This window comes from Dryobates pubescens, chromosome 16 (assembly GCF_014839835.1).
Source record: "Dryobates pubescens isolate bDryPub1 chromosome 16, bDryPub1.pri, whole genome shotgun sequence".
NCBI lineage: Eukaryota > Metazoa > Chordata > Aves > Piciformes > Picidae > Dryobates > Dryobates pubescens.
The window spans coordinates 15,414,312-15,440,488 of NC_071627.1; the positions used below are offsets into that span (position 1 = coordinate 15,414,312).

General features: G+C 39.9%; 1 protein-coding gene across 7 annotated transcripts in view; it reads left to right on the top strand.

Annotated features, from left to right (window-relative positions):
• The window catches only part of PWWP2A (PWWP domain containing 2A), a 47,926-nt gene that overhangs the window by 6,385 nt on the left and 15,364 nt on the right, over window positions 1–26,177 (top strand). The window contains exons 2-3 of one of the 7 annotated variants that reach the window (XM_054168560.1): window positions 6,821–8,533; window positions 22,925–23,054. In XM_054168560.1, the coding sequence (XP_054024535.1) occupies window positions 6,821–8,519 (1,699 nt within the window). In that variant the 3' untranslated portion in view covers window positions 8,520–8,533; window positions 22,925–23,054. Of the gene's footprint in view, window positions 1–6,820; window positions 8,736–9,656; window positions 9,743–22,924; window positions 23,055–26,177 lie in introns of those variants that run through there. The other 6 variants (XM_054168564.1, XM_054168563.1, XM_054168559.1 and 3 more) reach the window with 6 other exon arrangements.

Below are 26,177 nucleotides of genomic sequence, written 5' to 3' on the forward strand. Positions count from 1 at the left end.
CACCCTAGTAAAATTGTAGTAGTTAGCAGGAAGCTTAAGCTTAAAGTCTACTTCTGTGTCATTGATAGAACTCCCTGGGTTACAGAAAATGGAAGGAAATGCTGTGAATTCACTTGTAAATCCTTTCCAATGAAAAGGTGAGGGCTAGCTTCTGACTTCAGGGGTGGGGGGGATGGAGATCAGTGATTAGGGGATCACCTATGGACTCTTCAGGCATATCATCTTAGTTTCTTCTCTCTATAATGCATAATCCTCCAAAGTTTGTATTGACATTCTGATTACAGGGACTTTTGTGATTGTTTCCTGAAAGTTTGTCTTTCAAAGGGCTTTCCTGTTCATGGAAATGTGTACTGTTAGCTTAATACACTCTTTCATCTATTTGCATGTTGTTTGATATCCATGAGTCATTTTCCACTTGGTGACTGATTGCAGTTGGAGACTGAGACTTGTAACCAGCTTTCCTGAGATACTCTTTCAAACTCAGTTCTACATCTTCCTTGCCTTCCTGCTGCCTTGAAAGTGCCAGCAACAAGAGCTCAGATTATGGGCAAGTGTACCTGCTTGAAAAACAGTGAATTTAACATTGATTAGTGAAAGTCTTTGATTATGTAAACTTCCTACTAGTTTGCTTAGATGTGAACTGTCACATGGGTTACTTAATTTGAACTATCATGTCTTCAACCAAAATTTTCTTGGTGCTAAGAGTTTGTGATAACAAAGCAACATCTAATCTTGAAGATGTGTTATTTCCAAAGAGTCACTTATCATGCAGTTCCTTGCCATGTTCTTAGGGCTCTAAGTGAAACATGCATGTTTCTAGTCTATTTAGCCTGGTGTAAGGTTGCTCAGGAGGTGAGTAAAGCATTGAGTTGATATGTTGGCTTCTCTGTGCTTTTTCTCAGTACCTCTTAAAGCAATGTTACAGAATCACAGAATCAACCAGGTTGGAAGAGACCTCCAAGATCATCAAGTCCAACTGGTCATCCAACTCAGTGTAATCAGCTAGACTACGTGCCTCATCCAGTCTTTTCTTAAACAGCTCCAGGGATGTCGACCCCACCACCTCACTGGGCACCCCATTCCAATGGGCAATCTCTTTCTGTGAAGAACTTCTTTCTAAGATCAAGCCTAAACTTCCCCCTGCACAGCTTGAGACTGTGTCCTCTTGTTCTGGTGCTGGTTGCCTGGGAGAAGAGACCAATCCCCACCTGGCTGCAACCTCCCTTCAGGTAGCTGTAGAGAGCAATAAGGTCTCCCCTGAGCCTCCTCTTTTCCAGGCTAAACAACCCCAGCTCCCTCAACCACTCCTCATAGGGCTTGTGTTTCAGACCCCTCAGTGTGTTCCATATCATGTTTTATCACACCTAGTAACCTATATTAAAAATGGGTTATTGCATAATCTATATTTGAGTAGAGGTGGTTTTGAGGAATTCTGAAATACTTTGCGTTCAAATAACTATGATCTAAGTATTTATTACTTGGGATATTACAGTTACATTCTCAGCTTAGATACAAGCATGAAATATGTATCTTTAGCTCTACATTTCAGCACATTCTTATACTCCAGGTCTCTAAACTTCTAACCCTGCAATAAATGTGGCTTCAGATGTTGCTTATCTTGGTTTTTGCAAAACACTAAGGATCATACTGAGTGTAAGAGAAATGGGGGGGGAAAAAGGGAGAGATTCCTGTAGTCTTAGCAGTGAAGTTTGACAGTTAACAGTGGAAGTTACTGTGCTTGGACATGAATTCAGTGCATTTGCAGACAAATGTGAAATCCTTCTGAACCTGTTCAGTGGGTTCTGTCCTTTGGCTGCTCTTGGCAGAACAAGGTGCTATTTCATTTTTATTTCTTTATTTAATAGAGAACTAAAAGTTAGACTTTGGAGGCTAAAGATGGGAGCTTAAGACTACATAGTAATATAAAAATGCTTTGCTCCAGGTTGTATTGTTTAGATGTTTATGTACATAGTTATGAATTGAAACAGAATTTGCCCCTTGTATTTTGTAAAATGCTCTTTAACTGAGTTGTTTTGCATGGAAATTGAATAGTAATATGAATTCATTGCAGTAATTCTGCTGTAGAGTTTAGATCTGAAAAAAAACAACCACCCAACCAGCTTGCTTTCTTTGTTTGAAGTACTGGTTTATATAGCTATAATACAAATCTATATGGCTTTAAGTGACAGAGTTCTGGGTTTGATACCCAAACTACATTTTGCCTAATTACAAAAGATGTCTTGACTGCATATTCATTAACTTGCAGTTGAAAATCTGGGAGTCAAATCTGTTTTTTGTCATACTTCTGTCTCTGCATACCATGGTCCACATAAAGGTCTGACAGAATTGATCTCATCTACCCCATCATTCTTTTTAAAATACAGTTCCTGGTATTCCTGTTGCTATTTATGTCTTTCATGCATATGTAGATTGAAGGGATATGTATAGCAGCAATATGATTGGGTCATACTGATTGCTCTGGTTACTTGTAAAATTTCTTGAAGATAAATTTCTTAGAATGGATCTCAAGCCTGTTCTCTTTTAGAGATGCCTTTTCAAAGGAGGGAAAAAAAAAAAAGGAGGCAGAATACCTTTAGAGGAGAGGAAACTGGCAATATGGAAAACGAGTTCTAATTTTGAATGTGTGAAGCAGCAGTGTGCTGCTTTCCACAACTGCCTTAAATTAGGTTAAGATGCCTGTTTCATACTTTGGTTTTCTTAACACTTCCATTTTAGAGCCACCATCAACAAATCCTTGTAATCCTTCAACTGGGGTAGAACTATGTGATGTTATGCAGGAGTGGGCTGTACAGCAAACAGCATAGGCACAAATGGAGGGGAGGTTTTGGTACTTTTTTTTAAGAAAAAGGAAAGAGTAATTGAGTGTATCATTCTAAGAACAGCCTTTCCTGAGATTCTAGTAGGGATGGGTGGTACTTGGAATCAGTATGTTATAAAATAAAGCTGTTGTTACTGTAAGGAATTGCCTTTTCAATTCTATTTAACTACGCAGTATGTGACACCTGAAGTATCAAGGTCTGCTCACTGATGCAACACCTATGAAATCATTTGTTTTGAGAGGTGATCTTCCACTGCCCAGTCACTGCAGATGTGTACATCAGTAAATGTCATGATATAAGTGGGTTTTTATGTGGGAGTCTTTCAGCCCATCTCTGTGTAGCAGATGAACCACACACTAGCTTCCACAACTTCTGTGTCTAAACTGCATAGATGTGGCACCCTTGGCTATTTCAGACTTGTAGCTTGTGTAACAAATTATTTTTGTGACTATATGGGAAGCACTTGGATTCAAGGTCCACCAACTAGTTTTAGGAAAGTGGGGCTTAAAATTTGAGTATTTGCAGTACATACTTGTGTTCACTATTGAATTAATTAGATGTTGTGTCATGCCTTGTCTTGAATAGGTTTGATAAGATCACATCTTCATTCTGCTTCTTAAAAAAAAAAGAGGTCATTCTTTGGTTTGCCTTCGCTCCCTTACCTTGTTCTTTGTCTTCATTCTCTCCTGTATCATTTACTGTTTCATTTCTGAGTTTTTCTGCCATTGTTCTCTGGAGACCTTCATTCACCCAGGAGGAAACAAAGATCATCTAAAACTTCCCTATTTATGGATGCAACCTGCTATTGGGTGAAACCAAAGAGGAGGCATCATATACTGAACTGTTGGAAGTAATGTTCAGTCTCTGGACTTACAAATTTATCTTCAGGTAGACTGTGTCTTGACTAGTCATGTCTATGTATTGGCACATCACTTACAGGAATAGTGTCTTCATTTGCTCTTACATAACTGGCACTAGTTGGCATCTGTGACTGTTCTTTAATTCTACAGTTCATTAATTTTTAGGTAGACAGCATTGGGAGTTTCTAGTTAATTTGTGAAAATTTATTTTGTGAGACAAACTCTGGCTTCAGAGATTCAGTCTGGATTGCTTCTGTGTTACACTAAAGCAGGTTTCCATATTAGTTAAAAATTCCTCTGTGGCTCTTCTGTTCTTCAGCTGTTTGGCCTGTGTACTATGTGGATGCTTAAAGGATAGTTTTAAGTTGCAGTATTGATTTTTTTTTGATGCCTTCATGCTCCCAGTCATGTGCTGAGCTTTCCATGTGGCTTCTTAAATGCATTTGAAGTCGTCCTCATGCTGATTTAGCTTGTGAGGCAATAGAACAAAATCTGGGAAAAGAGAGATGAAGCACTTAAATAAGATCCTTTTAAAGAACCTCCTTGCAGTCTTCTTCATCTGCTTCTTCCCTGGTTGCTGCTAACAATACTTAATTTCCTGATAGAGTCATCATAAATGTCTTCTAGAAGAAAGGCCTGTGCCTTGGACACCAGAAAAGTTATGTGAGGGGCTAGGAAATGCAGTTCCAAAGAGTGAGAAGAGTTGTAAGTGATGTTCTGCATGGGTTTTGCCCTTTTGATATCAATCTCCTGTCTAGTTCTGCTTTTGTGGTGTTTATCTGGGACTGAAATTTGCACACCAGAAATCTTACCCTGGATTGTTGTCAATGGTCTTATAGCAAAGGGAGTTCTTCCCAAATACTGTAGTCTTTATCAGGTGTTGAAAGATTGGATCTACGTCATATTGCTTATAAAGAAGCTGAAGTTCTTGATGGAAGTAACACTGAAAATATTGCTAATTTCATTATTTGCAGCTGATAGTTTCTTTTAAAGCTCTACTTGAAACTGAACAACTCATTATAAGTCCTTAGTGGAAAGAGTGTTTGTGGAAAAAAAATAACTTCTTAAACTTGGACTTCTGAGACTCTAGGGAACTTAAAATTTAGTTATGAGTGAGTCTCTTGTGGTTTAAAGCAAGACTGTAGGTTGGAGAAATGCCTGTATCAGCTGGTAAATGTTTATAGCTCTCTGTAGCCTTCACTAGTGCAGCAGACTACACTTAGTTATGCTGTTCTTTTTTGGAGGGATGTGGAATTTGAGTGGGTTCAAACCCCAGTAATTAACTGTTGTGGTGGTGGGATATTTTGTGGTAAACAGCACTAATCAGCCTATGGGTAAGGACAGAACTGCTCTAACAGCTGCCCATCTGGGCGGCTGCTTCTGTCTCCAGAGTTCAAGGCTATCAATGTAACAGTGCCTGGGTGTTAGTTGATGCTAAAATGTAAATTGTCACGTGTTCAATTCCCTTTTTTTATGATGACAGAATTGTTTGGTTGCCCCTTGCTTAGGTTATCTGCTGTTTCTGTTCTCCTTTTGTAATGAAGTGCAAATTGGATGGATAATTTAATCTTGGATAGGCTGTTTCCTTCAACTGCAGCTTCTAAGTGTAAAAAGAAGCTTAACAGATAAGCAAAAGGACAAACAAGTGACGGCTTTTGTTGGTGACAGTTTAAAGACTCTTCTAACACATGATGTTTTTTCAAAAGCAGCTTTGAAGAAATAAAGCCAACATGTAGCTACTTGCATAAACTGTGTTTCTTGCAGGAGTGTGAATGGAAAATAGATGGGTATTCAGCATTATCTTCAGTCGAGAGACTGCCATAGAGTGTAAATAAACTTCAGTTCAATCAGTTAAGAGGATGTTGCAGTTGAGCAGCTGCAGTGCAGCGTGAAGTAGCGTTAACCTGAGGACAAATCTTGAGTAAATATTTCATTCTGTCAGGTGGGATGTGTGGTGGGATAAACACAATGGTGTTTGTGTAGTGATTCAGAATGGGTGATTTGGCATTGCAACCTTGTCTTACCACTTTTTACTGCATTCAAGTCAAACTACTCAAATACCAACTAATATAAGCCAGACACCAGTGTGTGTATGGGAGCTGAAGTCAGGCAGAGCAGCGAAGAGCCTAGTGACAGCTCTGTGTAAGGCTGGTACCTCAGCCTGGTAGATTGTGGAGTGGAACAGAAGCTTAGGCAAGTTTTTATTATAATCCCTCCTGCTGCTTCTGTGGGGATGAAAGATATATTGTTGCAAAATGAATGTATTTATCATTTGATTTTTCCCTGGGGAAAAGGCAGGCATGATACCTTGCTGATAAAATGTTTCCTGTAGTACAACCCTTTGCAGAAAGTATTGGTTACCTGTTAGGCAATCTGCTACTGCTGTTACTAGGGGGAAAGATGAGCTAATGCTCAAGTCACGCTGGGAATTTTCATTCTCTTCTCTTAGAGCTGTTGAGGTTGGTGAGGAGTCAAGTAGGGCAGCAGAGACCTAGAACTGTCTGGAGAGCAGACTTAGGTTTAAAATGTTTGCAGAACAGGGAGAAATGATGTGTACTGTGATGGAATAATGGCAGTTTTGCTGGAAGAAACTCAAACTAATAAGCTAGCATGTTTTGGGCTTCAATTCATCAGGTGATTGAGTGCTAATCTTTTGTGGATGAAGAATAATGGTACTCTGTTCAAGGCAAGTATTTATATTGATTAAATCCAAAACATTCAGCCTTTTGTGCTGTGCTAAAAATGGAATAATTTTGCAAAAGGTGCTGCCTTCACATACATTGACTTAGTATGGGAATCATCTTGGGTAGATTTGGAGTTTGTAGGGATCAGCATGTAGTTTCTATGTTTATAAACATTTTCTAGAAGTACCAAAATCTTTTACTGCTGTCTCAAGGTGATTCAAGTTTGTGTATTTGATGTTCTCTGTTGATTTGGCTCTGGTGTCCTGCTTTTTCAAAGGTTACCATAAGGCTAGATACAAAGTTTTAGTTTTCCAGGAACTTATCTTTCAAATGGTGGCTACAGAATGTGGACAGGATTTTGAATGCTTTTTAATGAATGCAATAACCTCAAAACCTTTAATTTTTTTTTTCATTTTTTTTTTCTCCCCCCTCTAAGGTTTGGACCCCATGGAATCCCTGTGACCATATTTCCTAAAAGGGAATACAAGGACAAACCTGAAGCCATGCAGCTCCAAAGCAAACCATTCCAAGACGAGGCGCAGGTGAAGTGTGAATCTAATGCTGCAGTCCCTGATGACTCTTCTCTCACGCAGCCATCAGAACCTAGCATAGCTAAAAGCCTATGGACTTCTAAACCACCTCCTCTCTTTCACGAGGGAGCGCCATATCCTCCTCCTTTGTTTATCAGGGACACATATAACCAGTCAATACCTCAGCCTCCACCCCGGAAAATTAAGCGACCCAAGCGTAAAATGTACAGGGAGGAACCCACTTCTATTATGAATGCTATCAAACTACGACCCCGGCAGGTCTTATGTGACAAGTGCAAAAACAGTGTTGTTGCAGAAAAAAAGGAGATAAAAAAAGGTGGCAATGCAAGTGACTCTTCAAAGTATGAGGATAATAAAAAGCGAAGAAATGAGAGTGTGACTACTGTGAATAAAAAACTTAAGACTGACCATAAGGTGGATGGAAAAAGCCAAAATGAAAGCCAGAAAAGAAACGCTGTGGTCAAGGTTTCAAATATTGCCCACAGCAGAAGCAGAGTAGTTAAAGTTTCCGCACAAGCAAATACTTCAAAAGCGCAGTTAAGTACAAAAAAAGTTCTCCAGAGCAAAAACATGGATCATGCAAAAGCTCGGGAAGTCTTGAAAATGGCCAAAGAAAAGGCACAAAAGAAGCAGAGTGCAACCTCCTCTTCCAAAAATGCACATTCAAAGGTCCACTTCACACGGCGTCTTCAGAACACCAGCTCAGGTTCCCTCCCACCTCGATTGCGTTTAAAGCCACAAAGGTATCGGAATGAAGAAAATGACTCTTCTCTCAAGACAGGACTTGAGAAAATACGGAGTGGCAAGATGGCAACTAAGCCCCAGTCTCGCTGCTCCTCCACCCGCTCAGCAGGTGAGGCCCCTTCAGAAAATCAGAGCCCCTCAGAAGGCCCTGAAGAGGCCAGCAGTGAGGTTCAGGACACGAGTGAAATGCATGTAACTGTTGATCAGGATGAACACCAGACACTGGGCAAGAGAGGCAGCAAAAGCAATATAACGGTTTACATGACCCTTAATCAAAAGAAATCTGACTCTTCCAGTGCATCAGTTTGTAGTAGTGATAGCACAGATGATTTGAAATCTACCAACTCTGAGTGTAGCTCTACTGAAAGCTTTGATTTTCCTCCAGGCAGCATGCATGCACCTTCCTCCTCCTCCTCCTCCTCCTCCTCCTCCTCCTCTTCAAAGGAAGAGAAAAAGCTCAGTAATTCCTTGAAAACGGAAGTCTTTTCCAAAAACGTCTCTAAATGTGTCACACCAGATGGCAGGACCGTATGTGTAGGGGACATTGTTTGGGCCAAGATTTATGGCTTCCCTTGGTGGCCAGCCCGTATCCTTACCATAACTGTGAGCCGGAAAGATAACGGCCTTTTAGTTCGACAGGAGGCTCGTATCTCGTGGTTTGGCTCCACAACAACATCTTTTCTTGCTCTTGCACAACTCTCCCCCTTTTTAGAAAGCTTCCAGTTGCGCTTTAATAAGAAGAGAAAGGGTCTTTACCGCAAGGCCGTCACAGAGGCAGCTAAGGCTGCTAAGCAGCTGACTCCCGAAGTTCGGGCCCTGCTGACACAGTTTGAAACGTGAACATGGGAAGTAAGGTAGGCAAGAAATCTGGAGGCTCCACAAAATTCATAGTCTAGTTAGAGAACTACCATGAAGGACTTGCCAGGTCAGAAGTTGCACTCGGTTTACTGCTTTTTATACGAAAGTTGTTCCATTTGTAGTGGTTTCTTGACAGTTAAAAGAATTGAACATGCAATCAAATTAGCCTAAAGTGAGAACTTCAGTATTTTTCAAGTGAGATTTTTTTGTTTTGTTTTGTTTTTAAAGGAAAAAAAAAACAAACCACAACCTCCTCAAACACCCAATGCATAGGAGCCATAGCCTCAGCTGAAAGGCAGCTTATTTGCAGGGAATTTTTTAGTAGTTTCTACCCAGTATATAACTAGTTGCTGTGTGGCAAAGGGTTAACACAAGGGATGAAAGTAGTAGCTGTGACCTTTTTTTTGTTTTGTTTTTGTTAGGTGGCCCATCAGGGAAGTGTAGAAACGTAAGCCTTGTCTAAATGGTCTTTAAAGATTATTCTAAATAGTCTCTAATGTATTTAGTCTGGCCGGTGCAAATTGGTTCAAAGCATACTTAAAACATCTCATGGAGGCAGGCCCTGGTCCGCGCAGGCCAGTGGAAATGGCATTAGAAGACTTGCTGAAATTTTTAAGGAAGAAGAATTTGTGTAACTTAAAGACCAGATTAAATGAGGTTTTATCGTAGTGACCACTTAAAACACTCAGCCTTTCTATGCACATGGGGGCACAAATATAACACTTCAGGGTTTGAGAAGCTGAGAGGGATGCCTGTAGCTCTAAGACAAAGCTGAGAAGTCGCTCAGTGTTTGGGATCAAGGGCTGTTAATGCTGCATAGGTGTGAATCATAACTTCTGGTCTTTCTTCCTGAAGAAATCTTTCAGGCCGTTTGCCTGGAGGTTTAGATTAAGAGAGGCTTTGTTTTGAATGTGTAAATAATTGATTGCTGAAATTGGTCAGATTTTCTCCTGACTGGTTGTTCCTAAATTCTTAGGATACGTCCTAGTAAATTACACTTTGTGAATTGTCAGATGTGTAATTGTTGCATTTTTGGATGTATCTAACTTCTTTTTTTTTTTTTTCCCTTTTCTTTTTTTTTCCTTTTCTTTTTTTTTTTTTTAAATATTTCCATTTAAGGTATCTGTTTGCAGGTCAGAAAATGAGAATATGTAATTGTGTAATGCTCTGAAATGTAAAGAAAAACAAACTGTAAATAAAATTGACTAAAGCTGAATTATTTGTGTGTGTTTCTCAAAAAGCTTTGGAAAAAAAAACAACAAAAAAACAAAACCATGCAGGATGTTAGAGTACTTTATATGTATGCCCTATTTAGAGGACACCCTTAAAAAACAGTAAATTGTCCTTTTTCACGCTCTCTTAAAGATAACTGCTTGCTGTAAAGTACTATTGGTATACCTCAGGCTTAATTTTGAGGTGAAGCAATTATCTGTCCCTTTTGTTTCAAAACTGGCTCCGTAGAGGGCTTTCTGTGAGGTTTATCAAATTTCTCCCTTAATTAGATTTTGTTGCATATATTCGAATAAAGACTGTGGGTAACGTCAGTTGTACAGTGGGGAAATGTTTTCAGTTTTCTCCATCTATCAAAAGCTAACCAGACCCACTTTCCACTGCTACTTCAGCTTTCCTTGCATGTCTTTTGCTCAGTGTTGGGGCATTTTCATGCAACTGACTCGACATTTTTTTCCTTCTAGTTTTGGTCCTTATCTGACCATGTGAATTACTGTCTCTTCTCCAGCCCACTCCTGTTTCAGCCTTGCAATGCCTTGTGAAGAATCTTTCACTCCTCATCCCAAAGCCGTTTTCATCCCGTTTTGGGTTTGGTTTGGTTTGGTTTTTCATAATTGCCCATGTAGGCAATCTTGACAGATGTAAAAATTTAAGCTTAGTCTGAAATTGCCTTTTAAATAGACATGAAAATGGGGGTAAGGATTTATTCATCAAGCCCTTTAAATTAAAAATATTTTAAAGGTGAAATTTATGTTGATGATACTTTCTGGTCTCTCCAAAGCATCCAATTTCGTCTCGCCTTTAAAATGATTCTGCTGTGCCCACAGATCAGTTGGAAGTTTAAAGTGTCAAATACATGGCCATTCAAATGTACAAGTTTATGGCTACCTCTGTTAGGTGCTAATTAAGCTTCCAAATATACCAGCTTTACCTTGGCATTCTAACAGTTACCAAAGAAATCCCCAGAAAAAATAGACTGAGCCACTGGTCAATGCTTTTTGAATGTGATAAACACACAAAAAAATTTCATAATGTTTAAAAAGAAAAATCCTGTTTCACTTCTCTGTATTCTTACCTGCAAACAGAAACAGTTACTCTATTTCAGTAAATAAGCCTTACTTTGTTATTAAAGCAGACTGCTTTTTGAAGTCAAGAACCCATCCAACGTGGTTTAGATGTCTACACTAGTTCCTTGAGGTTTAGAAGCTCAGGTGAACTGGTTGCAAGTTGTTCTGTGCCAGGTAGTAGTGAAAGCAGTATTTACATAGCTAGTTTTCCTTTAAAAGAGCTTGAAGCATTGTTACTCTTACCTCTTCAGTTGTCTGCAGTTAGAATACTACTAAAGCATACATAGTTTGCTTAGGTGTTCAGTGGTAACACGGGAGGGCAACGAGTGTGGAGAGGGATTTCTTTAGATTGTTTGTGAAAGATATTTCAAGAGTTTTGATTTGTAGCTGATCAATTTTCTAAGAATTTCCTAAGTTTTACAGTGAAAGTGTTTTCCCTCTTCAGACCTGATAGGTCTCAAAACAGCTTATTTTGTTGGGTTTTCTTTTGCCCCATGTTACATTAGGATGTAAATGCCCTATTCACACCCTGCCATGATTTTCCTTTCACTCTGAAGTAGCTAACACTCTAGATGTAACAGTTTACAGTGGACAAAATTGGGCTTGATGTAAAGCCTGGTTACAGTAAGTGACCTTGCTTAGGGCAATATGGGTGCTGCATGGAGATGAGCTTTGAAGACTTAGAGTTTAGTGTCATTTGAGCTGGAAACTGCAAAAGCCCCACAGTTCTGTGTATCTGCACTGTGCAGCTGGGCACACATGTGCCCACCTCTGAGTTAGCTTGGCAGCATAAAGGACTTTCCAATAACTGCTGACAGGAGCAGGCCTGTGCACTGCAAGGATAGTAGAGCCCTGTCATTAAGCTGTGCAGCTGTGGCAAGCTGCCTGTGTCCTGAGAAGACATAACTATCAGTAAAAGTCACTTCTTTTTAATAAATTGAAAATTATGTCTTTCTGAATGAATGAAATTCCTCAGTGTACTTGTTGAATATGTATGGCCTTGCAGTTTAGAGGTAAAATATGATTCATAGTGATGAGTTTCTAGTACCAGCCTACTTTTCCTTTGTAGACCTTTAGCTTCTGTTACAGTGTTTTGGAAAAGAAACTTAGAAATCTGATTTCCTTTAACAGGAGCATTTGAAGGGCATAATCACTTAATGAGTGAAGCTAGAAGTAAATATAAAATGCCTGTATGTCTTTGAAGTGGAGTTCTACAGGAAATTGAACAAACAGTTGTTATTTTTCTAATCAGAGTTGTAATTTTATGTCAACATGTAAATGTGATAATCAACTCTGATTATATGGTATTTTTATTTGAGACACTGAAATCTTTAGTTTGAAACCTACATAACTAACAGCTACCTCCCCAGGAAGGGTGTGTTTAGTGGGAGTAATTTAAGTCACCTTTTTTTTCCTTCAGCATGTTGTAAAATATTTGTGTTTTAAAAATAGTTTATAAATGTGTTTAGGTTTCCCATCAGTGGAAGTGAGGAAGGAGTGAGAGTTGCTTTTTGTATTGCTAGCCTTAGGTTTGTTTCTAGCTAACTCACTTAAGTCCTGAAATTGATTTCCATTTGCATCTCTTACAGGGTCTTGCTAAAGTTATCTGAGTAGAATAGGAGCATGAACTTTGGAAAATAAACCTTAGGAGCTAGTCCTCAGCAGCATTATCACCTGTCTTCATGCATGTTCTGCAAGGTACAGTGGAAAAAAACACAACAGAGCTTCTTTCTTGGCTGAAGACTTCTGGAAAGGAGGAGGCTGACAATCAGTGAAAAGCTATTTCAGATCACCACTTTAATTGTATTTTAATAAATGCCTATACAATTAAGCAATTTCAGTCAGTGCAGTGGGATCACTGCACTGTGATTTAAAGACTGGGAACTGGAAGTTAAGTAAAGTGAGCTTATATTCAAAAGAGTAGTAAGATATGGCAGTATTTTCTCAGAAGCCATTTGGTAAAAGTGTAGGTACACTAAAAACAGTATTGAAAGTGGTCTTCTAGTCCAGAGTTCATAGTGGTTAAAGGCTGAGCTGCTCTCTCTTCTTATTTTCAGTTTACTTTTTAAGGGTATAAATAGACAGGTCATAGGGAACCTGAAGGAAAAGAGAAGAACTTGGTGTGTTGAGCTGGATGTGATAGTGGAAGGGGAACTATGTGGTGGCTGCTTGAGAGTGATACATTTTTCTGCAAGTTCAGCAGAAGGGAGTAGGGCTCTTCTATTTTTAGAGAGCTTAAAGGAGAATTTTGGTGTAAAGTATGTCATTGTCCCACAGCCAACTGTTCAAATGTTATCTAGAATCTACTTCACTCATGGAAGTGGAGTGACTTGCTGCAGTATTTTGCCAGTTTCAACTATGCTTACATGAAGTGCATGTGTTTTTTGGTTCTTTTAGGATAGACTATAGTAGCATACCTTTTGGGCATATAGACAGGCTATGCATGCAATACCATAGTAAAATTATCCCTTTAAGTAGCAAAACATCGATAACAACAACACAGGTTTTGCGTAAGTGCCTTAAAGCTTCTTCTGACATGGTCAGAGATCATCCATGTTAAACATCAGGACAGGTAGAGGTCTGTAGCATTGAATGCTCTTGTAGCAGCTGTCAAGCTCTTTGAAGATCCACAAGGTCCAAGCTTGTGAGATGGGATATAAGGGTTCATCTTCAAATTACTCTTGATCTGTAATGGGGGGAGGTGGTGGAGTCACCATCATTGGAGGTGTTCAGGAGGAGACTTGATAGGGTGCTTGGTTGCATGGTTTAGGTGGGTTGGATGATCGGTTGGATGCAATGATCTTGAAGGTCTCTTCCAACCTGGTTTATTCTATTCTGTTCTTAACAATTGTGATGACAGGTTCCTGTTCAACATTTAAAATCTTTCAGCTACTGTTCTTGGTGACAACTTCATATTTTAGCTGAAATAGTTCCCTCCTATGGTGTCATCCTGTTAGTGTGTTTATAGTATGGCTATTTAGATTAAAAAAGATCCCCTTTTAAGATGGCTTTTCTTTTCCCTTCTCATCTTACTGGTATTTCTGTGCACCTCTTCTACTTTGAAGGCCTCTTTCTGTGGCATCAGTGCAAGAACTGTTTACACTATTTTAGATGGGGTTTTACAAAACTCTTATTGAGCAGCACTGATTCTTCCCTAAATCAGAAATATCTCAGATTATTGATTTTTTTTTTTTAGTTGTTAGATCCTGACAGCAACTTGCAGTTTCCTGTGATTTACAGATGCATTCCAGTTTTTCTTTGGTAATACCAATCCAGGCTGTAATGTAAATTTTATTTACTTCATTTACTTTTTTTTTTTCCTCCCTAAATGAAACTGACACAGCTGCCCCTCTGTGAAGACAAGGCAAAACCAGCAGTTCTCAGGTGTGGCTGCAGAGACAGTGATTTGGTAACTGTCTTGCTATCCTGCTTTTTCTCTGCACAGTTTTGTTGTTGCAATCAGATCAGCAGCTGGGGATAACCCTCCCCAGGGCAGTGCTGGCAAGCATAGTGCCAGATATTGATTGTCAAAGGGAACTCGGATCCATGGCTTCACTTCTGTTCCCCAAGAAAAAGCAACCAGTGTTCTTGGTGTGAAACAGGATAAGCAGCAGTGTGGAAAATTGATGTCGTTGTGAAGACCAGGGCTTTAGAAGACCTGAACCACATTGCATGCCCAGCAGGGAGACAAATGGGAGTATGAGATGGTCTTGCCTTTCTGCATAACCTTTCCAGATAGTTTCTGCACACACAGATTTCCTGTGCTTATTTCAGTGGAGATGGACAGTCTCTGATCTTTACCTGAGTAGCCACAGCTGGAGGCAAAACAGCCTCAACACAGACAGCAGGCACAAGTTGCTGCAGGAACAAATCGGGATCCGGTGTTGCAAGTTTGAGTTTGGGCTTTGCTCATTCATTGCATGGAGGCAAATGGATCTGAGGGATTTACGTGGGCTACATATTTGAGAGGTTGTTTTCAGTGTCTGTGCCAATGATTTGATTCCTCAGTCCAAAGAAGGATGAAAGCACTATTGGAACTGAGGGTATTTGAGGTACAGGAATACCTGGAGGATAGGTGCAGAGGCAAGATGGAAACATGGGTCTTTTTCAGTTGCAACTAGAACAAGAAATAATCTTTAAAATTATAAGACAAGGACTTAAGATTAGGCACTAGAATATCTATCCTCGTTATTACAGTGAATCTCTGAGTGTTGTTGGGAGAGGTACTTCGGTTTTGTAGTTGCCATTTTGTAGAAGCAATAGATTAGGCCAGCTTCTGTCAGGAAAGGGTTACATTCACCCTGCCGTTGGGTGTGGGATACAACAGATGATCTGTCCTGACCCTGTCATGTCTCTGTTTTCTCTAAGTTTGTTACTGTGAATTCTGACTTTTGGAAAATTGGAATCTCTGTGGAATCATCCATATCATGAAGGATTCTGCCTCATGCATCCTGTCCACAGTCCTGCAGGACTCATGCTTGGGAGAATGGAAGTATCGCTTTCCAGCAATAGAGTCTTAGCTTCCACATGTAGTAAAACTGCACTACATCTCCTGCTAGGGGCCTCTTCCTATGCAAAATCATGTTTGGACAACATCATTTCTATAACATGTCAGCTTTAAATTAGGGTGTGGGTTGAGGTTGGGTTTGGATTTGTTTGTTTAAAAAGTAGATCTAGGTCAGTTTTCATGTTTGCTTAGTAATGGTTTTGATGTCAGATATGCCATTATGAATAAGAAATGTGTGCTAGCTATGTGCTATGAATTTGTGATTTGGAAGGTGAGCTGTGTTCTCACTAGCTTGTTTCCAGCACTAAAACTTTCTATAACAGAGACACAGCATAATTCTTGGTGACAGAATTGTCCTTGCCTGCTTTGAACAGGTGCTTATAGGGGAAGAGCATACTCCCTTTGTCAGTACAGTAAGCAGATACTATTTCAAGCAAATATTTACTTGCATGCTACTTTCACATCATTTTTTACTTAGTACCACTCAAGATTTTTTTATTTGGCTTTAGGAAACACCAGTGTTGAACTGTACTTCTGTGGTGGGTCAGAATGTTGAAGCAGTGGTGCCAGTTTTGGTTATTAGCTCTAGTGAAAGGGAACTAAAGCCGTGAGACCTTTTCAAAGAAGTTTAGTTAGGGTTAGAATCTAAGCTGCTCTGTATGACCTGATTAAATGCTTCAGCTGGCACAGGTATCTATGGACAGCATTTCATAAATAATTGTGGGCTATTTCATGGAATCTGGTTCTTTAGTAGTCTCAAACTGAAGGCATCTTGATACTGATTTTAGTAAGGGACATATTATCTCAGCTTTTCTAAGGTGGTGCCACTAAAGTAAGCCCTAAAATCAGTTAGTACTTCACTCAGGAACACAGATGAGTGTGGTAAGAAACATGTCCTTACATTTGCTGGTACCAGGAATGGTCCAGATATTTTTGTTCTCCTGTTGGTAACGTGTGGAACCTCAACTGGAAGGTGACTGACAAACAAAGTTGTGTTCTTTTGGCCATCTGTAGTGTTTAGTAGGCAGAGATTTTCGTTCTGGCTCACAAATGTTTTTCATGTTGGTAAAAATGCCAAGACGTGTGTTTGCTAGGGGTTGTAATAGCAAGCCTGAAGTCTGAGCAACAGGAGAAGGCAATTATGAGGTTACTCTTACTGTTTTCATGATGCTTATTTAACTTGGGCATCATGAAAGACGTTGAGATATGTTTGTGAAAGCTCCTAAGTCACTCAATTCTTGAATTCTTCAAGTAAGATAAGAGAGTATTAAAAATAGCTCCTTCTTCTACCTTTGCTCCCAAAACCAGAAGACAGTAAACCTGTCTTCCTGTTTTTTTAACTAGGGCAAATAGCAAAACCAAACCAAACCAAACAATACCAAAAACAGATTTATTTTTTTTCTCCTCTACAAGTTGATGTTAAAAATCATAGCAGAAGGATTTGAGCACTGAAGAGGGGTTTTTTTGTTTGTTTAGGGTTTTGTGTGTGTGTGTTTTTCTTTCTTTCTTCTTGTTGTTAGCAATACTTTCATCTTTTGGGGGGAAAAAAAAAAATCTTTCCATAAGATTTTTCAGGTGTATCTCTTCTGATACAGTTGTATGGAGAAAAAAAAAAAGGCTGCATTTGGCTGGGTTTTAGAAATTCTTGGTGCTGTATTACATATTTCAGGGAACGAGTCGTGTAAACTGAAGAATGTGTTACTGCTTTTGGTTTTTCTTGTAGTTGAGGCCCTGTTGTTGAAGATTGTCTTGGTCTGTAGAGAAACGCAACAGTTCTGCTTGATTTTTAGTCATCCATGGTCTGGGCAAGAAGCCTATTTTAACTCTTCCTAACCAGCTTTAAAGTCAATCAGCAGTTCAATGGCATGTGCTGTTCTTCAGTTATGTAGCTTTGCATACAAAGTATTAGTCCCCTAAAGAACTGCATATATATTTTACTGCAACTATTTTGAGCTTTGGGCTCTCTAAGAGCTCTGTGTGTCTCCTCTATTGTATGTGATGTGGCATCCTGCTATTTTTACTTTCCTGCCCTTCTGGGCTGCCTTTTCTCCCTTCTGATGGCTGCCTGTTGTCTTTCTACTTTCCCTTTGAAGAGAAACCCAAGTACTTTCAAAGGCAGTGCTTCTCTTTGGACATCAGTGAACTGACAGGATCAGAGAAATGTTCACATTGGAAAAGTCAGACTGCAAATGGCAGTGCTGACTCCCAGGAAGGCGGCTGTGTAAGTGCAGCTGAGTGAGGCAGATGTTCATGATGTCAATGCTGACAGGCCATAAGCCACGGCAGTGCTTGTTCTAACCCACATGCTTACATTTGTTACTGCTGGTGATTTTTATGACTCCATAGTCTCCAGCAGTTGAAGGAAACTGCTTCAGAACAGTCCAGACTGCACATCACTGGGGAGCCATACTCTCAGAATTAGGCTTTGCTATCACTTGTCTACAAATTGTGGATTACACGGTGAAGTGAACGAGTGCACTGTGGCAGCTTGCTGTGGTCAGGAGGGTCAGGGAATTTAATGACAGGGATATTGAGTCAAAGCAGGTGAGACTTGCAAGTTTAGAAGTGCAGGCTGTGAGGACCGAGGGACACTTCATCCTTTGTGGCAACTCCACTCTTTGTACCTTTTGTTCTCTGGGTGGCCAGTCACTGCTCCTCATGGTTCATACTAGGGAAACCTGCAGGGTAAGAAATGTTCCTCCACAACACATGACTAATAAAAGATAGGTGACTGCACATGTGTGGCTTTATTTTCCCATCACCCTATCTGAGAGCCTAATCTTGTATACTCCTGCCTTAAACCTTTTTGATACAAAACACTGTTGTTGATATAAAATAGTGCAAAACTAGTTGTATTTTCACTGGGCAGATAAAACATCCTCTAATCGGTTTTCATACCTTATAGCAATCCAGCCCAAGGTTATTTCTCACTGCTCTGAGTTAAATTCACACGCAGCACTCTGAAGGCAGCATCACTGTGACGGTACAAAGGTTCCCATACAAAATATTTCATATTCATTAATTTTGCCAATGTGCAGGTAACAAGTTTAGTATGTATTGCAATAGTGAGATTCTCCAAGTTGGAAACACTGCCTTGAAATGAAGAAACCTCTCATTTTTTGACCTGGATTATTTTTTTTTCCACTCTGGATTTTTGCCTGCAAATCATAACATACATGAAAGAAACGGATCCATTTGCTCTTTCACCTTCTGTCATCTCAGTTTCCTTCCCTCCTATAATCAACAAAGATTATAATGCCACTGGCAAGGCAGCTTTGAATTTCAATTTAAAAACCTGTGTGAGTGACCAAATGGAAACAGTTTTTATAGTAGCTGTAATAAAGAATGAGAAGCAAAACACAAAGAAACTCCAATGCACCTCACAACTGTGAGTCATCTGCTTCTCTGTTAAGCAAATGTAATTATTATAATGAAGCAATTCTTGATAGCTGACCATAACAAGCACAGTGTACAGCAGTTTTATGTGAAGCCAGAAGAAGGTACAAACTCTTCTTTATGGTTTTGACCTGGAATAGAAAATTGGTGTCTCATCTAAATCATGTCCTAAAAAGGGGAGGATAGCTGGTGATTTTGACATTTTAGAAAGCAAGACAATCTAGGATGTGGAAGAAAGTATCAACTGGATTTGGCTTCCACTTGTGTTGTTGCAGTGGGACGCTGTCTGCCTTGTTGCCACTCTTGTTGGCGTTTCTCAGTACGTTAAAACAATCTGGATTATCAGGGGCTGCATTGCATAATGGATGTAAAATGAACCATAAAATCCTAGAATGCCAGGTTGGAAGGGACCTCAAGGATCATCTGGTCCAAACTTCTAGGTAATAATATAGAATAAATGAGATGGCCCAGCACCATGTCAAGCTGAATCTTAAAACTATCCAGTGTAGGAGAGCCCACTACTTCCTTTGGGAGGTTATTCCAATGCTATCAATATTGAATAGGTAGTGCCCTAAGTTTGCCTTTCTTCTTTTTTTTTTTCCACTCAAAATGCAGAAAGCACATGGTCACTATGAATTATTCTCCATTGCTTCAATTTCCACTTGCTCTCAGTATTTACTTTGTCCAGCAAAATTCCATAGCATCACTCTGGCTTTGAGCAGCACAGTGTTTGCACAGGTGTTTGTACTGGTAGATGTTTTGTTTTGCTCTCTGCTCGTTTGTTTACTGAGTGATGTGTCATGTCCCTTGAACTCTGCTAGTAAAGTCCAATTTAAGCTTGAAGAAAGCATCTGATTTTTTTTTTTTTCCTGTGAGGTTTTAGCATCCTTTTATGGTATGCTGTTGTCTGGAGAGCAGAAGTAGCACACCCAGTAAGAATTCAGACAGGCAAGGAGGTTAATTATTGTATTTTTTTTCAGACCCTCATCAATTCTTTTTTCCCATTAACTGGATTTTTTCTATCATAGGTCTCGACATTTTACAGCATTTTCTGTCAGTCTGACGACTTCTGCTGCTCCCTTACAGTGTCTGACAGACCACTGTGGATTCATACTGGAGGCACTGAAGTTTTCAGTGAAATTGGCAGGTCTGCTCTGGTTTAAGCCCTGCCTTAAGTGAAGGGTACTCTGTGCTGTCAACTAATCATATGCAAAGCAGGTTAGGACAGAGGTAATGAGCTACTTGTTATTTTATTTCCTTCCTTTTGAACACTCCAGCTGTTCTCTCTGACTCAACCTGATGTCAGGATTGATACATCTTTTATGGAAAAGATCTACACTAAGTTTCACTTTAGGCTTGCTTCTTGAAGCTTGCATTACATGATCAGATGAAATAGCTTGTCAGGTATAACATAGAGGTAAAAAAATAATAGAAAATTTAAAATTAAGGATTTTTGTCTCCTAAACCAACAATCCTCAAACATTTTTTGCTATGTGGCTCTCATGTCTTAGTAAGCTGTACCATGTGGGCAGTTCATCTTCCTGCCTTTGTTGATGTGTGAAGGTGAAATCAGGAAAGAATTTAGTAGCAGTTTAGTATTTTTAAAGAAGGTTAGTACCTAAAACAAGGAAAAGAATTGAGAAACACAAGTAGGAAGATCTCATGAGAAACCTGCAGATGACTTGTGGACCAGTGTTAGGAAGGCACTCCTCTAGGAAAATGAGATTGGTTTTTTGGTTTGGTTTATTCCCCTCCCTTTTGAAAGTCCAGATTTGAGGGAGTGACACTTAACAAGCAGGCCAAACTTTTAGTGTGTACCTAAGTTCATAAGGAAATTTAAAGTACATGTTGAAAGCCAGCAAATACTGAGCATTGTTGGAAATTCTAGCCCAAATACATACACAGTACTCAGCTCTGTCACAGATGCATGCATGTCTCCTAGCGGGTTTTGGTGTGGAAAGGAAATAGAGCGGTGAGGAGAACTTACAGTTGCTGTAAAGGGAGCTTGATTTGCCTGAAGTCATGAACCTTAGGAAGTTTGTACTATATTATTGAATTAGAGCTGGGAGCTGTAGGTTTGCTGGTGGTGAAACAGAAGAACGGACTATAGCAAATAAGTGACGTTTCTGGAGTCCCTACTAATGATGTGTAAATGTCAGTGGAGAGGTGAAGCTCCTGGTGCTCACTAAGGGCATTCTGGAATCTCTCAATGGTAAGAACTGAAGAGTAAAAGCTGCCAGAACTGGCTTGAGCAGGAGAATGAGTGCCTGTTTCTAAGGAACAGACTTGGCCAAGTATTGGTTCTGAAAAATCACTGCAACTGCATCGATTGCTAAGTTGGTAGGTGGGGTGTGAAAAGTAAAACTGCCTGTCCTCAAAATAAGGGAACAGCCATGTTAAAGTGAACTGGCCATTTCCTTAGAGCTGGTACCATCATATGCATGCTCAGGTAAAGGAACCAGATTTTTTCTTGTTAGTTCCTTTGGAGATCATGGAAGTTTGCTAGCTACTAATAGTGTCACTGAGGCTCGCCTTTGGAAATGTGGGTGTTGGGATGTAGTGGCTGAATTGTCATTCAGCTTTTTATGGGATTTGTGATATTTCTGAGTAGAGTCTGGTTCTCTGACATACTCTAAAAGCTTCTCATTGCAAGACCTTACAGACATATGATGCTAATTTACTATTAATCTGGTTTTGGAGAATTTCTCATCGATCGTATGCTTTAATACCCAATATTGGTTGTTTTGCAGCCTGGAATACTGTGGTGTTTAGTTACCTGCACCAACAGTAAGTGCTACTGAACACAGTGGAACTTTGTCTAGCCTTCTTCTCTTTGTAGAGGTTCTACAGGCTTATATTGTACATCTTGGAGTGGACCATAGCTAAAATAGGTTTAATTACACATCAGTTCTGAGTATCATACTCAAATGAGGACCTGTTGGGTGTTGGGATGAGTGTCTGCTAATCTACTGTCAGCAAATAGCAGCTCAGGACTGCTTTGTCTGAATCTGTGAAGTTTGGAGTTTCCCAAAGTTTCATTCCTATTTTAATCTTTCTGTATTGTATAGGATATAAAATGAATGAATTTTCTGTGGTTTATATTGTCCTGTTGTGGCACAGTGAACAACTGAGCTGTTGAGAAACTCCATAGTTATCCCCTTTGTCTTCCCTGCCTCCTGCTGTGGTAGGACCATTTCTACAAAATCCTCTCCTGTTTCTCAATTTTATTTTATTTTTAAAGATATTTCTTTTGGATTTTTTTTTTTTTCAGAAGAGTTGTCTGGTTAGAAATAACTTTAGGATGTTCCTGCCCTTGCTCAGTCTCTTTTAAAATTCAGCTGTGTTATTCACAATGTTGTGGTCAGTACTGGAAAAGGGGCACGTACCTCTCAAATAGTCCTGGCAGTCAAAAGCTCAACAGATTGGGGAAAGGAATCCACAAGACTGGCCTGGTTCTGTTGGAACCTTTTCTTTGTTCTCCTATGTGTTTTTTTCAGCAAAGGGCTTAGAGCAGGTGATTTCCAGAGGTCTCCTCCAAGTCAGTTTATTCTGGAACAATGTTTTCTTCACGATGCACAAGAGGCAGGCCAATGTGGACTGTGCTGATTCTTCACTGCCCTAGATGGTTACAGGCTGGTGGCAGTCTCATGCAGTAGTTATTACTTGGACTGCCTCTATCTGCTTTAGCATCATTTTATTCCAGTTCTGTGGAACCAATAGGAAAACATGGAGCAATAACGGAGAAGAAACACAGTTAGCAGGTTTATGATATTTTAGAGCCCTCATGTACACCCAGATCTTGCATATGGAATGGCATCAGTGTCAGGTTTAGCTTTGTATTGTGGACTGCAGATCGTTGCACAGACTTTGTATATTAATTGCCCTCCTTTATTAGTTGTCTTTAAAAGTCTTTAACAATTGAAATTCTCTCTGGATGCTGAAATGGGGTGAGACATAACCTAGACTGGTACAGTAGCTCCTCTTAAACCTCCAGAACTGAGGAGTTTGCTCACTTGTTGTATATCTTGTGATAAGTAATCTTGCCTTTTTTTTTCCCCCCCTTCTGCACACAATGCCCAAAGCAGGTGAACTGGTAACTTCTCTGGCCACCTCAGATTTTGCTTGCTTACTTTTGCACTATTTCCTGGAAGGCATTTAACCATTCTCCCTTTCTCTCCCCTTTTCAGCTCAGAGACACTAGTCAGCTGCTGTTTTTATGGAACCTCACTACACTGCCACGAAGAGCACCAGCTCATCAGGACTGAAAGAAATCTGAGACTGAATTGTCCTATTTTTTCCTCTGAAATCTTCACCAAGTAGTAAAACCTTTTTTGTTTGTGGGTTTTTTTTTTTGGCAGGGGCAAGGGGGTGAAAACGTTCGAGCTCCCTCTCGCACCCTCCTTGGGGGCACCTGTACCTAATGTACATTTTCTTTGACATTTAAAAAGAGGCTAGGAAATATTTTCTAAAACTTTTTTGCAATAAATGACGCATGAAATTATTAAAGACTCTACAACACTCACATGCAAGGAACCACTTGAATTATTGGTATGAAGAATCACTGCAAATAACTGGGGTTTTTCTTTTGGTAATGTGACAGTCAACGTTTGTATGTTTTTGATAGGTGCCAGTGACGGAGCCAATTGCCTGGGAAGCTGACTGTAACTTTTGACCTTTTCTTTTGAATTCTTAACTTTAGCGTTGCAGTTTTCCATTCTATGAGGCTTAGTTAGTATTTAGTGCAGGTGTTAGCAGAGCTGTGATCTGTGATCAAAAGCATGTCCAGAAACAATTGTATTGTAAAATATGAACAGTCCTGCTAAACGAGACCAATATTTCCCGTAGAGGTGATGGAAAGGACAGTGACCACAAACTTCATATATCTCTGTATTATGGGAAAGCTCCTTCTGTGTGAATATGGTTGCATTTTATTTGTGCTATTGTAACACTTAGGGAATTGAGGATTGTGGAGTGATGCTAAGAAGGGTTACAGTGCGGAGAGCGGTGTTTTGCTTATACTACTCTAACAAGAATGGGAATCGTGGATGGAGAGCGATTAAATGGAATGGCATTTCTATTTCAAATCATGGGTTTATTTTTTCCTTTTGGCATAAATATGTTTCAGATAGGTAACTAGTAGAGCAAAGGTTTTATTAGTCTGTCTGATGGTTGTTGATCTGAGTTGCATTGACTTCTTTGAATAGCTGTAAATCAAAAAAAAAAGAAGAAGAAGAAACCCAGTGGGTTTTATTCATTTTTATTCCCCTCCCCCAAAGGTGTTTGGTTAAGACTCACTTCAGTGGAGCTTGTGAATGCTGGACACGCTACTGAAATATTGAGTTATTAAATATTAATTTATTTGTCACTTATTATTTGACATTGTGTGCACACTTTCTCAGCAGTATCATTTCTGACGAGGTTCTTAGCAGGGAATTTATTGTATAACCTGGGGAAAAGAATTATTTGTTTTGAAGAAATGAAAACGTGCACATCATCTACTAAAAGGCAAATTTTTGTTTCTTTAGAAGTGAAAAGACTTGTGGTAAACTCTTTTCCTCCTTACTAATATCCTGATTCGATTGGAGAAAGCAGAGTGTCTTGATCTAGGGCCTTTGAAAACAGAGCCACCTTCTTGAGAGGCATCTGTATCAGCACAAAGGCAGTTCCACAGCCTTTGTCTCTGCAGCCTGAATTAATCGCATCAAATCTGAAGTCAGGACAACTCTATCGTTTGGCTTCGATATTGGCAAACAGGTTTATCCTTGTTAAGTGATCGGAGAGGGGGAAAGTGAGAGGCTGTGACAGGCATCCAGGCCCAGGAAAGGAGTACCAGTGGTGCAGACGTGCTGAGGCAGTTTATGCCTCGCGCTGAGGCAGTTTCCTTTTTTCCAGGGTAAATTCTTTCTTTATAAAGCTAGAAATGTCATACTTACTCCCTTCTTCTTAAAGGCTAGCTGCCTACTGCTGTCCAGAATTGTAACATTTTTCATAATAAACTGCAAACAGTTTTTTGTTTTTTAATTTTAGAATAATATTTGTTCTGCAGTGCTTTACCTTTTCACCAGTTGAAGAGGATCACCAGCAGTCTGGCCCCGTTTGTGGTCTGAGATTTGACTACAACTTAGAAACATTAAGACATGCAATTCGAGGGCCTGGGAAGTGATTTGCTGTTGTGTGTGCGCTAGCCTTTCGCCTCTGGAGACCAAACCCCGACTGTATTGACAACCAACAGGGATCTTGGCCTAGTAAATTACAGTTTTATCCCCCCCCCACAAAAAGAACCCCAACACAAAAACAAAAAGGAAGCCACCAAACGACATGGCACAAACCAGTTTCTGCTCAGGAAAAAGGCCCAGGTCTGTAATAGCAGGGTTATTGCACATTGGATTGAAAACTGATTGATGTTGTAAGTAGAAGCCAGTAGTGCCTGCCTGTGTGACACCTGACTCTGAACCAGTGCTCTTAGTTCCTCATCTTCACGAGCACTTGTGCACAGCAGCTGAAATAGAAAAAAATATGCTTAAGGGAGATGCAGGTCTCTCCATGGGAGAATATGGGTATATAAGCAAATAGCATAAAGATAGACAAGGTAGCTAATTGTATTTGCCTTTGTTTTCACAGAAAGTATTGCAGCCATTTTGTTTGAAACCAGATTTTCATTTTGAAATGAAATTGTCAGGGATATTCTAATGATAGAGAATTACAGTAATGTATTGCTTTTCACTTCTTTGCTTTAGTTGCTTAATATTTAAGCTTTGCTCCGTGCTACCTTCTTGTCTGTATATTGAATGGTCACTATGCCTCTTTCATTTTGTAGACTTGAATGAGGAAAATATACTTCACCCTTTAAGGTTTGCTGAGAAGTAAATGATAAAGAATGTTGTGTAACATTTATTCAAATAAAGCCTTGATTTTTTTCAGTGCTCTTTTAAAGGGAAATAATCGCAGAATGTTAGGGGTTGGAAGGGACCTTCAAAGATCATCTAGTCTAACCCCCCAGCCAGAGTGGGTCACATGTGACCATATCCAGGCAGGTTTTGAATGTCTCCAGAGAAGGAGACTTCACAACTTCTCTGCACAGCCTGTTCCAGTGTTTTGCCACCCTCACAGTGAAAAAGTTTTTCCCTTATGTTCACATGGCTTCTGTCCTTCAGCTTGCACTCATTACCCCTTGTCCTGTCACTGGACTGAGCTGAGCCTGGCTCTGTCCTCCTGACATCCTCCACATGAATGAGGTCACCCCTCAGTCTCCTCCAAGCTAAAGAGCCCCAGCTCCCTCAGCTTTTCCTCATAAGAGAGATGTTTCACTTCCTTAATCATCTTTGTGGCTCTGCCCTGGACTCTTTCAGGCAGTTCCCTGTCCTTGAGCTGAACGTCCCAGAAATGGACATATGATTCCAGATGTAGCCCTGCCAGGGCATAGTAGAAAGGGAGGAGAAC